Source organism: Oncorhynchus keta, chromosome 14 (assembly GCF_023373465.1).
Source record: "Oncorhynchus keta strain PuntledgeMale-10-30-2019 chromosome 14, Oket_V2, whole genome shotgun sequence".
NCBI classification, from domain to species: Eukaryota; Metazoa; Chordata; class Actinopteri; order Salmoniformes; family Salmonidae; genus Oncorhynchus; species Oncorhynchus keta.
In genome coordinates, this window is record NC_068434.1 from 34,884,735 (window position 1) to 34,896,125 (window position 11,391).

General features: G+C 47.1%; 2 protein-coding genes across 4 annotated transcripts; one reads left to right on the top strand and one right to left on the bottom strand.

Moving 5' to 3' along the window:
• Position 1: 1 nt before the first annotated feature.
• Positions 2-3,200, bottom strand: srrd (SRR1 domain containing). 2 transcript variants are annotated; one of them, XM_035785854.2, is made up of 8 exons: positions 3,003-3,200; positions 2,444-2,632; positions 2,248-2,288; positions 1,882-2,093; positions 1,504-1,602; positions 1,263-1,414; positions 1,092-1,137; positions 2-968 (listed from the first exon to the last, which is right to left on the bottom strand). In XM_035785854.2, exons 2-8 carry the CDS (start codon positions 2,590-2,592, stop codon positions 714-716), a joined length of 954 nt encoding a protein of 317 aa, XP_035641747.1. In that variant the 5' UTR covers positions 2,593-2,632; positions 3,003-3,200; the 3' UTR covers positions 2-713. The 2 variants fall into 2 exon arrangements, with proteins under 2 accessions (XP_035641747.1, XP_035641749.1); XM_035785856.2 differs by lacking the exon at positions 3,003-3,200 and having other exon boundaries at positions 1,546-1,602; positions 2,444-2,830.
• Positions 2,774-10,876, top strand: tfip11 (tuftelin interacting protein 11). 2 transcript variants are annotated; one of them, XM_035785853.2, is made up of 15 exons: positions 2,774-2,922; positions 3,711-3,929; positions 4,075-4,252; positions 4,429-4,597; positions 4,723-4,850; positions 7,615-7,776; positions 7,894-8,085; positions 8,217-8,396; positions 8,525-8,659; positions 8,797-8,903; positions 9,025-9,193; positions 9,329-9,572; positions 9,812-9,954; positions 10,110-10,275; positions 10,379-10,876. In XM_035785853.2, exons 2-15 carry the CDS (start codon positions 3,721-3,723, stop codon positions 10,726-10,728), a joined length of 2,532 nt encoding a protein of 843 aa, XP_035641746.1. In that variant the 5' UTR covers positions 2,774-2,922; positions 3,711-3,720; the 3' UTR covers positions 10,729-10,876. The 2 variants fall into 2 exon arrangements, with proteins under 2 accessions (XP_035641746.1, XP_035641744.1); XM_035785851.2 differs by lacking the exon at positions 2,774-2,922 and adding an exon at positions 3,144-3,292.
• Positions 10,877-11,391: the final 515 nt, after the last annotated feature.

Consider the following 11,391-nt stretch of genomic DNA (forward strand, 5'->3'; position numbering starts at 1 on the left):
GCAGTCTGGTAATTGTTCTTTAAAAAAAATGTATTCTTCTTCCAAATGTTATAACATACATACATTCCACATATCAACAAACACACACAGACAGGTCCACAGTACTCAGACACTTCTGCCAGATTTTCCGACTGTGGAAGTGAATCCACCATCCTATCCAGGGTTTTTCCTGGAACAAAAAGGGGCTTAGGGGTGGGCGTGGTTTGCTGCAGTAATGAGCACAGATGACCGTCGGCGTGGCTACATTTTAGAGGACCCTATCTTGGCGCTGTATCAAAAAATAAGCCAATTTCCTGCAAGTCAACAAATGTCTCCATGGAGCGGAGAATGTTTTTGGCCGTTTTAAAGCTAATTTCCTGCGATTCTATATATTTTGCCATGGAGCTGAGAGACAATGTTGCAGTTTTAAAGCTAATTTCCTGCAATTCTATGCATTTCACCATGGATAATGCTGTGTTCTTTTGTTCAAACATAATAACAAAAGGAATACGTTTTTTGGAATTTTCAATTCTCCCTGTCTAGCTTTTATTTTGGTGATTGATAGTTCTCAAAGATTATATTATTTTGAAAAATATAGATGTTCATTGACTTTTCTACATACTTTATATCTAGTTTAAGTTTAAGCTTAACACATTTTTCCACCCTGAAAATAAATTTACCCCAAAAAGAAAATGTCCCACCAAAGGATTGCAAGGGCAACAAAAAAAGTATTGTTATCCTCTCATTTCACTGGGAACCACAGAGACCACAGTGATTCCTTCATCCTCCACCCCTCTCATCTCTGTGGGCCTCTGTATGATCTCCAGATCGGGGCAGTGTTGGTATTGGGGCTCTGGTGCTTCCCTCCAGGCGGATTGTGGGAGTTTGCAGAGGCTGCTGGGCTTAAAGGTGATGAGGGCAGTGTCATTGAAGATGTCCAGGAGTCGGGACGGGCATGGAAGGGGCCACTCCTCACACAAACACACAGCCTGACACACACAGGGGGGGTTAAGGGTCAAATAACTCCATAGACAGTGGATCATATTTAGCTATACTGCATTTCTATTGTATATCTATTTTCTTATGACACTGTACTTAGTTTTAAAGGATACGTGTGCTATGTAGCTGTAGTCTCTCTGGAGTTCTCTCTGAATCATCCTGAAGGAAAGACAATCGTTAGAGGATCACACACACCACACACACACACACACACACACACACACACACACACACACACACACACACACACACACACACACACACACACACACACACACACACACCTGTCCTGTATGCCTGCAAAGCTGTTTCCTATGATAGTCAGTAGAGGCAGTGCATCTCTACTCCAGTTCTTCCAAAGCAGGTTGTTGTACAGAGCCTTCCCACAATGCATCAGGTAGAAAAGAGTTGGCCTCGACACTGCTCGCTTCCCCTCCTGATGACATCACACACATGAATGCAATAGCATTTCATTAGTCCATCTGCAGAGACAAAAATTGTGTTCTGTATTTCTTCCACACACACCTCGTTCTCAGTCAGCACGTTGAGGCCAAGCTGTCTCAGTACCTCCATCTCCCCTGAGGAAAACACAGGGTCGTACACACTGCACCACTCCATAGGGATCTAGACAGGAATACAGTATACATTACACACAGTATAGTATGGAATATAGGGTCGATTAAGGCAGCCCTCCACACCTCTCTGATTCAGAGGTGTTGGGTAAAATGCGGAAGACACATTTCAGTTGAATGCATTCAGTTGTACAACTGACTAGGTATCCCCCTTTCCCATTACACACTGCACTTCTTCATGGGAATCTAGAGTGGGACAGGAGAAATACAGTGAAGCGGTGTCTTTAGGCCGTGTCTTAGTTCTTGAGAGAGAGAGAGAGAGAGCGAGTACCTGTAGTGACTCCAGAATCAATAGCAGCATAGCTAGTTGGTAACGAGCTGTCACACAGCAAGAGAAGGAGCCCAGACCATAACACACACACTCCAGTGGGCCGCTAGGGGCCTCCCGGGCCCGGTCCCCACCCTCAGGTCTTGGGTCAGAGCCTGCTGCTGGGTCCCCTCCAACCTCTGGGGAGTCTGCCTTAGCCACAGCCGTCAGTCGATCTGAGAAAGGAAAGAACTCTATTACCATAGTTTTTACACTTATCCAATTCTTTCAGGTTTATTGTGTCGCTATTGGTAGAGGCTGGAAGTTATGGGACTGGCCAAATGGGACCGGATACAGAACAAGATAATCTATTAGAGTTCTGTTACGCACCTCTCCACTCAAACCAGAAGTCTGCACACCTCAATTCAGCCCTACAATGGGAAAAATAAAGAAACACAGTTATGTTTTTGTGCCAACTGCTGTGATTAGATAGGCCTACTGTCCACCTTTGTACAATACAGTACAGTGAATGACATATGGGAACAGTCAGGATAATCCTTGATTTTAATAGCTTTGTTCTTCTTACATGGTTTCTGTGATCCTTTGTTTGGTCTTATCTATGTCCACAGCGTCGGCGTGTCCAGGTTCATGACAGGCCGTGTGAGGAATCTTCCCTCTGCGGCCTGCTCCCTTCCGTCGCCGGGCCACCTGCCACTCCTCACCATTGTTCGGCATCTGGAATAGTTCGCTTATCTACATCCACACAACAGCTCACCTAACCAACACATGTATAAGACTCATGCGTTTATGATAATGATACTGTCACTAATTGTGTAATCGTAGGGAAAATGAATAAAACAAAAAGTTAGTAGCTAGTATTTCTGGCAACACAGGGGGGACTGTTTTGAAAGTGGCGCACGCAAACCCATTTTGCTTCCGGTGTAATATTTGTCAAGGGGAAGTACTTGGGGTTTCGTCTTCGTTACAATGCTAGCTAGATAGCGGTACACATTGTCCATCTATTTTTTATCGTTCATCGATAGTTGCAACAACTGAGCAGTTCAGGTAAGTCATTAAGTTCCCACTCCTCACCATTGTTCGGCATCTGGAATAGTTCGCTTATCTACATCCACACAACAGCTCACCTAACCAACACAGGTATAAGACTCATGCGTTTATGATAATGATACTGTCACTAATTGTGTAATCGTAGGGAAAATGAATAAAACAAAAAGTTAGTAGCTAGTATTTCTGGCAACACAGGGGGGACTGTTTTGAAAGTGGCGCACGCAAACCCATTTTGCTTCCGGTGTAATATTTGTCAAGGGGAAGTACTTGGGGTTTCGTCTTCGTTACAATGCTAGCTAGATAGCGGTACACATTGTCCATCTATTTTTTATCGTTCATCGATAGTTGCAACAACTGAGCAGTTCAGGTAAGTCATTAAGTTCAATGTACTTTCCTAGACATGTAAATCGAGCTGGTCCCTCCAACGACGCATAGCCAGAGCAGGAAACCCGCTGTCCCATGACGATGTTAGACTAGCTAGTTTGGTAGCTAGAATTAATATATAACTAGCTAACACTATATAGATCTAAATCAGCTTTATCAATGTCAACTTGTATATTCTGCATGCAAACAGGGTCATATCACTTAAGTTGTTTCGCCATAAAGCAAGCAAGTCCAGACAATAAATACCTAACGTTACTATGTTACTTTCTAAAAAGTGTAGTCCATAGACTGTACAGTGTATGCACTACCTACGTTTTAATCGTCCATATGAGGAAGTGACTGGGTAGTTTCTGTTAAATATTCCTTAACGATGAAGGCTTGAATAACTGTTTTCTTCTCAGAGACCCAGCCATGTCTATGTCCCACCTGTACGGACGGCAGGGAGAGGAGGAGGATGAGGGGGTGGAGGTAGAGAAGTTTGAGGTGACAGAATGGGACCTGGCCAATGAGTTTAACCCGGAGCGTCGCAGACACAGACAGACCAAAGAGGAGGCCGTCTATGGCATCTGGGCAGAGAGGGGAGACTCCGACGATGAGAGACCCAGCTTCGGAGGGAAGAGGTAGGAGGCTGGTTCCTCTACACTGTCCACCTGATAAAATGCTGATGACTGAACTACACACACATTCAGAAAGAGGAGACGGTGGCAGAGATGGATGTCACAATCTCATGGTCTTCATTGGGTCTGTGTCTACTCTTAATCCCAGGTCTAAGGACTACTCTGCCCCTGTGAGTTTTGTGAGTGCTGGGCTACGCAAGTCTGCAGCAGAGGAGAAGCAACAACAACAGCAGCAGATAGATGGAGGGTCAGATGACTCTGACAATGACAACACTCCCCCTGCCCAACCCCCACCCCGCGACACTGCACCTAAGAAACTGCAGACGGTAGGTGTATGTGGTGTGTGTTTTATGGAACCTTGAAGGAGCATTAGGTTCTGTGAATCAAAGGTTCAACACAGAATCACATATTAATGACCAATAGACAGAATTATTAGGAGGATTGATTTTGTCTTACTTGCATGGTGAACTCTGTTTTTCCCTCTTCTGTCTGATTTCTCCAGGGTGGTCATTTCCGTGGCAATAGCCAGTCCCAGAGGACGGGGTTTGCGGCCGGTATCCGAGCTGGAGGAGACTTGGGCACTTGGGAGAAACACACCAAGGGGATTGGCCAGAAACTCCTCCAGAAGATGGGCTATGTACCAGGGAAAGGACTGGGGAAAAACGCCCAGGGTGAGTATATGAGAGAGAGAGAATGAGAGAGGGGAATTCTGCTAATTCTTCTGTTAAGGTTCAAAAGTCCTCTTTCGAATGCTGCCTCTCTCCTCAGGTCTGACCTCTAAACCCTCTCTCATAAGGTATTTTGAATCCCATTGAGGCAAAGCTTCGGAAGGGAAAGGGGGCGGTGGGCGCCTACGGCAACGAGAGAACCAAACAGTCACTACAGGACTTCCCTGTGGTTGACTCCGAGGAGGAGGAGGAGAAGGTAGCTCTCTCTTTCTGTTTCTCCCCATCCTCAACCACTTCTGTAGTCTGAGCACAGATCTGAAAGGGACTGGTTAGGTATAAACAATGCAGTGATGACCTTTCCATATTCCTCTCTCCTATTCAGTCCTTTTAGATTTGTGAGCACAACATCTGTACCCGGTTTAATGATGTATGCCTTTGCTCGCCTGAGGTAGAGTATCTCATGATAAGCTGTAGACAACTCTTTTTAGATAGTGTATTTTTTGTAGCTGTTTACATACCACCACAGACCGACGCTGGCACTAAAACTGCACTCAATGAGCTGTATTCCGCCACAAGCAAACAGGAAAACGCTCACCCAGAGGCGGTGCTCCTTGATGTGGCCGGGGACTTTAATGCAGGGAAACTTAAATCGGTCTTACCAAATTTCTATCAGCATGTTAAATGTGCAACCAGAGGGAAAAAAAACTCTGGACCACCTTTACTCCACACACAGAGACGCATACAAAGCTCTCCCTCGCCCTCCATTTGGCAAATCTGACCATAATTCTCTCCTCCTGATTCCTGCTTACAAGCAAAAATTTAAGCGGGAAGCAACAGTGACTCGATCAAATAAAAAAGTGGTCAGATGAAGATGTTAAGCTACAGGACTATTTTGCTAGCACAAACTGGAATATGTTCCTGGGATTCTTCCGATGACATTGAGGATTACACCACATCAATCACTGGCTTTATCAATAAGTACATGGAGGACGTCATCCCCACAGTGACTGCTGCTTTCAAGGACCGGGACTCTAACCCGGAAGCTTATAAAACATCCCGCTATGCCCTCCGAACCATCAAACAGGCAAAGCGTCAATACAGGACTTAGATCAAATCCTACTACACCGGCTCTGACGCTCGTCGGATGTGGCAGGGCTTGCAAACCATTACAGACTAGAAAGGGAAGCACAGCCAAGAGCTGCCCAGTGACAGGAGCCTACTAGACGAGCTAAACTACTTTATGCTCGCTTCGAGGCAAATAACACTGAAACATGCATGAGAGCACCAGCTGTTCTGGGAAGACTGTGATCACGCTCTCTGGACCCGATGTGAGTAAGACCTTTAAACAGGTCAACATTCACAGGACCGCAGTGCCAAATGGATTACCAGGACATGTACTGCAAGCATGCGCTGACCAACTGACAAGTGTCTCACTGACATTATCAACCTCTCCCTGTCTGACTCTGTAATACCAACATGTTTTAAGCAGACCACCATAGTCCCTGTGCCCAAAAACACTAAGGTAACCTGCCTAAATTACTACTGACCCGAAGCACTCATGTCTGTAGTCATGAAGTGCTTTGAAAGGCTGGTCATTGCTCACATCAACACCATTATCCCATAAACCCTAGACCCACTCCAATTTGCATAACGCCTTAACAGATCCACAGATGATGCCATCTCTATTGCATTCCACACTGCCCTTTCCCACCTGGACAAAAGGAACACCTATGTGATAATGCTGTTCATTGACTACAGCTCAGCATTCAACACCATAGTGCCCTCAAAGCTCATCAATAACCTAAGGACCCTGGGACTAAATACCTCCCTCTGCAACTGGATCCTGGACTGCCTGACGGGCCGCTCCCAGGTGGTAAGAGTAAGTAACAACACATCCGCCATGCTGATCCTCAACACAGGGGACCCTCAGGGGTGTGTGCTCAGTCTCCTGTACTCCCTGTTCACTCGTGACTGCACGGCCAGGCACGACTCCAACACCATCATTAAGTTTGCTGATGACACCACAGTGGTAGTCCTGATCACCGACAATGACGAGACAGCCTATAGGGAGGTGGTCAGAGATCTGGCTGTGTGGTGCCAGGACAAAACCTCTCCCTCAACGTGATCAAGACAGGAGATGGAGGAGATGATTGTGGACTACAGGAAAAAGAGGACCGAGCACGCTCCCATTCTCATTGACGGGGCTGTAGTGGAGCAACTTGAGAGCTTCAAGTTCCTTGGTGTCTACATCACCAACAAACTATCATGGTCCAAGCACACAAAGTCAGTTGTGAAGAGGGCACGACAGAACCTATTCCTACTCAGGAGACTGAACAAATTTGGCATGGGTCCTCAGATCCTAAAAAAGTTCTACAGCTGCACCATCGAGAGCATCCTGATGGGTTGCATCACTGCCTGGTATGGCAACTGCTCAGCCTCCGACCGCAAGGCACTACAGAGGGTAGTGCGTACGGCCCAGTATATAACTGGGGCAAAGCTTCCTGCCATCCAGGACCTCTATACCAGGCGGTGTCAGAGGAAGGCCCTAAAAATGGTCAGACTCCAGCCACACTAGTCATAGACTGTTCTCTCTGCTACCGCACGGCAAGCGGTACTGGAGCGCGAAGTCTGGGTCCAAGAGGCTTCTAAACAGCTTCTACCCTCAAGCTATAAGACTCCTGAACATCTAATAAAATGGCTACCCAGACTATTTACATTGTCCCCTCCCCCATTTTACAATGCTGCTACTCTGTATAGTCACTTCAATAACTCTACCTACATGTACATCGACTAACCGGTGCCCCCACACATTAACTCTGTACCGGTACCCCCCTGTGTATATAGTCTCGCTATTGTTATTTTACTTCTGCTCTTTAATTACTTTTATTTCTTATTCTTATTTGTACTGCATTGTTGGTTAGGGACTAACTAGTAAGTAAGCATTTCACTGTAACCTGTTGTATTTTGCGCATGTGACTAATAAAATTAGATTTAACATACCTTTATCCCCCTTTTTCTAGGAGTTCCAGAGGGAACTAGGTCAGTGGCGTAGGGACCCTGCAGGTGGTGGAGGGAAGAAGAAACCAAAGTATTCCTACAGGACTGTAGAGGAGCTGAAGGCTAAAGGCAAGCTGGCTGGACGGACCACACAGACACCCGCTGGAGAACTGGCTCAGGTCAAGGTGGGGGACACTTGCACACACACACACACACAGTTACACATTTAAGTATCCAGAAACTGATTTAAACGCTTTAATTTTATAATTTAAGAAGAAAAAATGCTCCCCACCTCTCTCTAGGTGATAGATATGACAGGCAGGGAACAGAAGGTGTATTACAGCTACAGTCAGATGACTAACAAACTCAGTGTACCAGAGGAGGCTCCACTGAGTGTGGCCACACGTGAGCAGAAGATGTCTGGCTTTGCCCTGCCAGAGCTGGAACACAACCTGCAACTATTGATCGACCTGACGGAACAAGACATACTACAGGTAACCCCTAACCCCTAGGATACACAACTTTCTGCTTCTGAGACAACACACCTCACTGATTTACTATAACACTATTTCCAGAGTTCAGAAACTCATATAAACTCACACTATATTCCCCTGTCTGTCTGTAGTCCTCACGGCGTCTGCAGCATGAGCGTGACGTGGTGGTGACTCTAAGCCACGAGAGCTCCGGTCTGCAGACGAGGCTCGGGACGGAACGGGATGCCATCCAGAGGCTAGAGGCAGTACTGCAGCTGGTGGATCGCTTTCAGAGCGGGGAGACTGCACCCGGGGTAGGACCCAGCCTGCAGGTACACATGTTTGTGCTTTCTCGGGACAGGTCATTTTTCAAGTTGGAGAATAACAATGGTCCCAGTATTGAACCTTGTGGTACAAACTTTTCTTTATTGTATTTTACTCCCCCTTTCTCTCACCCTAGGAGTGTGCTGGTGTTTTTGAGACTCTACAGAGTGAGTTCTATGAGGAGTACAAGACTCTAGGTTTGGGAGATCTGGCTGCGGCTGTAGTACATCCACTACTCCGAGAGAAACTACGCACATGGGATCCTCTCAAGGTACACACACACACACTCCCTTGCAAGCTCCACCTTTTAGTTGTGGAAGCACCACCAAGTGCATGAAAACACTTGCATGTACTCCTAGTTCCCTCCACTCCTGCTGGAGTCCGGCTGTTTGTGCTGTTTGTCTGTAGGACAGTTCATATGGTCTGGAGGAGGTGGGTCAGTGGCGAGCCATCCTGGAGTCTGATCAGCTTCACCACGCCAATGCCCCTGAAGCACACATGGACCCATACCACAGGTAAATCAATACCACTTCACACCTCAGGTGTGTGTCTGTGTATGCACAGTGGGCAAGTGGGGAAAAATACCAGAATGTCAAGCCTTATGCGAGTGAATATAAAACGTGTGTGTGTGTACAGGCTGCTGTGGGAGGTGTGGATCCCTGTGCTGCGAGTGTGTGTGTCGGGGTGGCAGCCTCGCATGGTAGGACCCATGGTGGACTGTGTGGAGGTCTGGGCCCCTCTGCTGCCCCTCTGGATACTAAACCACCTCCTGGAACAACTCCTCTTCCCCAGGCTGCAGAGAGAGGTAGAATCACACAGTAGTAGTAGTAGTTTGGTCTTGGTGGGGTAGCTCAAAATGTCACTTTTTTCTACCCAGAACCATAAACATAATGAACGCACTCTTTCTACCCCCACTAACCCCACCCCTTCTCTTTCATAGGTGGATAGCTGGAACCCCCTGACCGACACAGTGCCCATCCACTCCTGGCTCCACCCCTGGCTGCCTCTGCTCCAATCACGGCTGGAGCCTCTCTACCCGCCCATCCGCAGTAAACTGGCCAATGCGCTGCAGCGCTGGCACCCGAGTGACGGCTCCGCCCGCCTCATCCTCCAACCATGGAGAGACGTGTTCACGCCCGGTGCCTGGGAGGCCTTCATGGTCAAAAACATAATCCCTAAACTAGGTAAACATACACACACTTACCTTCAGTGGCCCGTGAAGCCAGCTGAATGACACTACGCTGAATGACACTACGCTGACTGCGTCCCAAATGTCACCTTCTTCCCAAGATAGTGCACTTCTTTTGACAAACTCTGGTCATAAGTAGTGCATTATAAAGGACATGGGGTGCCAAAATGGGGACGCAGACAAATATTACTGGATAGTAGAACAGTAGTTTCTTCGCACTCTCCTTCCCTATAGCTCTGTGTCTGGGGGAGCTGGTAATAAATCCTCACCAGCAGCAGATGGAGCCGTTCAATTGGGTGTTGGACTGGGAGGGCATGCTGTCTCCCTCTAGCCTCGTATCACTGCTGGACAAACACTTCTTCTCCAAGTGGCTACAGGTATGTATGTGTGTGAGAGCAGAGGTTGTGCTTAATGATAATTGACTTACTCTTGATGCGTTTACCTGTGCTGTTTTTTTTTTAGGCCTAAATAGTCTGTAAATGTTCTTAACTATGCGGAGATAATTGATTTGTGTGTTTGTCTGTTTGTGTAGGTGCTGTGTTCGTGGCTCAGTAACAGTCCTAACTATGAGGAGATTACAAAGTGGTACCTGGGCTGGAAGTCCATATTCAGTGATGCTGTTCTGGCTCAGCCACTCGTTAAGGACAAGTTCAACGAAGCTCTGGACATCATGAACCGCGCTGTCTCCTCTGGCCTCGGTTCGTATTACACACACACACACACAGTTCCAAACAACATGAATTGATCACCGACCTTTGGCATAGGTTAATATGATACACACGCACCCTTCTCTTTCTGCAGGTGGGGGGTACATGCAGCCTGGTGCCCGTGAGAACATAGCATACCTCACACACACAGAGCGTCGTAAAGACTTCCAGTACGAGGCTCTGCAGGAGCGCCGGGATGCTGAGAGCGTGGCGCAGCGAGGCATCGGTGCCAGCTTGCCCACCAACTTCAAAGACCTGATCCAGACCAAGGCTGAGGAGAACAACATTGTCTTCATGCCGCTGGTTGCCAAACGCCACGAGGGCAAACAGCTGTACACCTTTGGACGTATCGTCATCTACATAGACAGAGGAGTGGTCTTCGTACAGGGAGAGAAGACCTGGGTCCCTACATCCCTACAGAGTCTCATAGATATGGCCAAGTGATAGAGGGAGTACGTAGAGATGGCGATAAGGTGAAAGATGTGTAGAGGCAGCACGCTTGTCATTTGTTTGTAATACGTTTGTTATTCAGCTGGTAATCACTGAAATATGTAATTGGAACCATGAATAAATGATTTTACTTTCTACATAAGTTATTTTTTGTTGTAGACTCACCGCTGCAAACCAAGAGTATTGCTCGTAGGAGTTTAAATTACTTGGCTGTAAAATCACGACTGAAACACATTTTTAACCTTTATTTATCTAAGTCAGTTAATAACAAATTCTTGTTTACAATGATGGCCCAACCCGGGTGACACTGTGCCAATTGAGCGCCGCCCTATAGGACTCCTAATCACAGCCGGTTGTGCTACAGTCTGGATTCGAACCAGGGTGTCTGTAGTGACGACACTAGCACTGAGATGCAGTGCCTCAGACCGCTGTGCAACTTGGGAGCCTGTATGTATGTTTGCCTACCACTGTTGCACAACTTCTAGTGAGAAGAGAACTCCTGAGTGGCACAGTGGTGTAAGATGCTGCATCTCGGTGCTAGAGGTGTCCCTACAGACCCTGGTTCAATTCCATTCCATTCTCAACCGGCCATAATTGAGAGGCCCATAGCGCGGTGCACAATTGGCCCAGTGTCGGCTGTGTGTCGGTAAATAATTT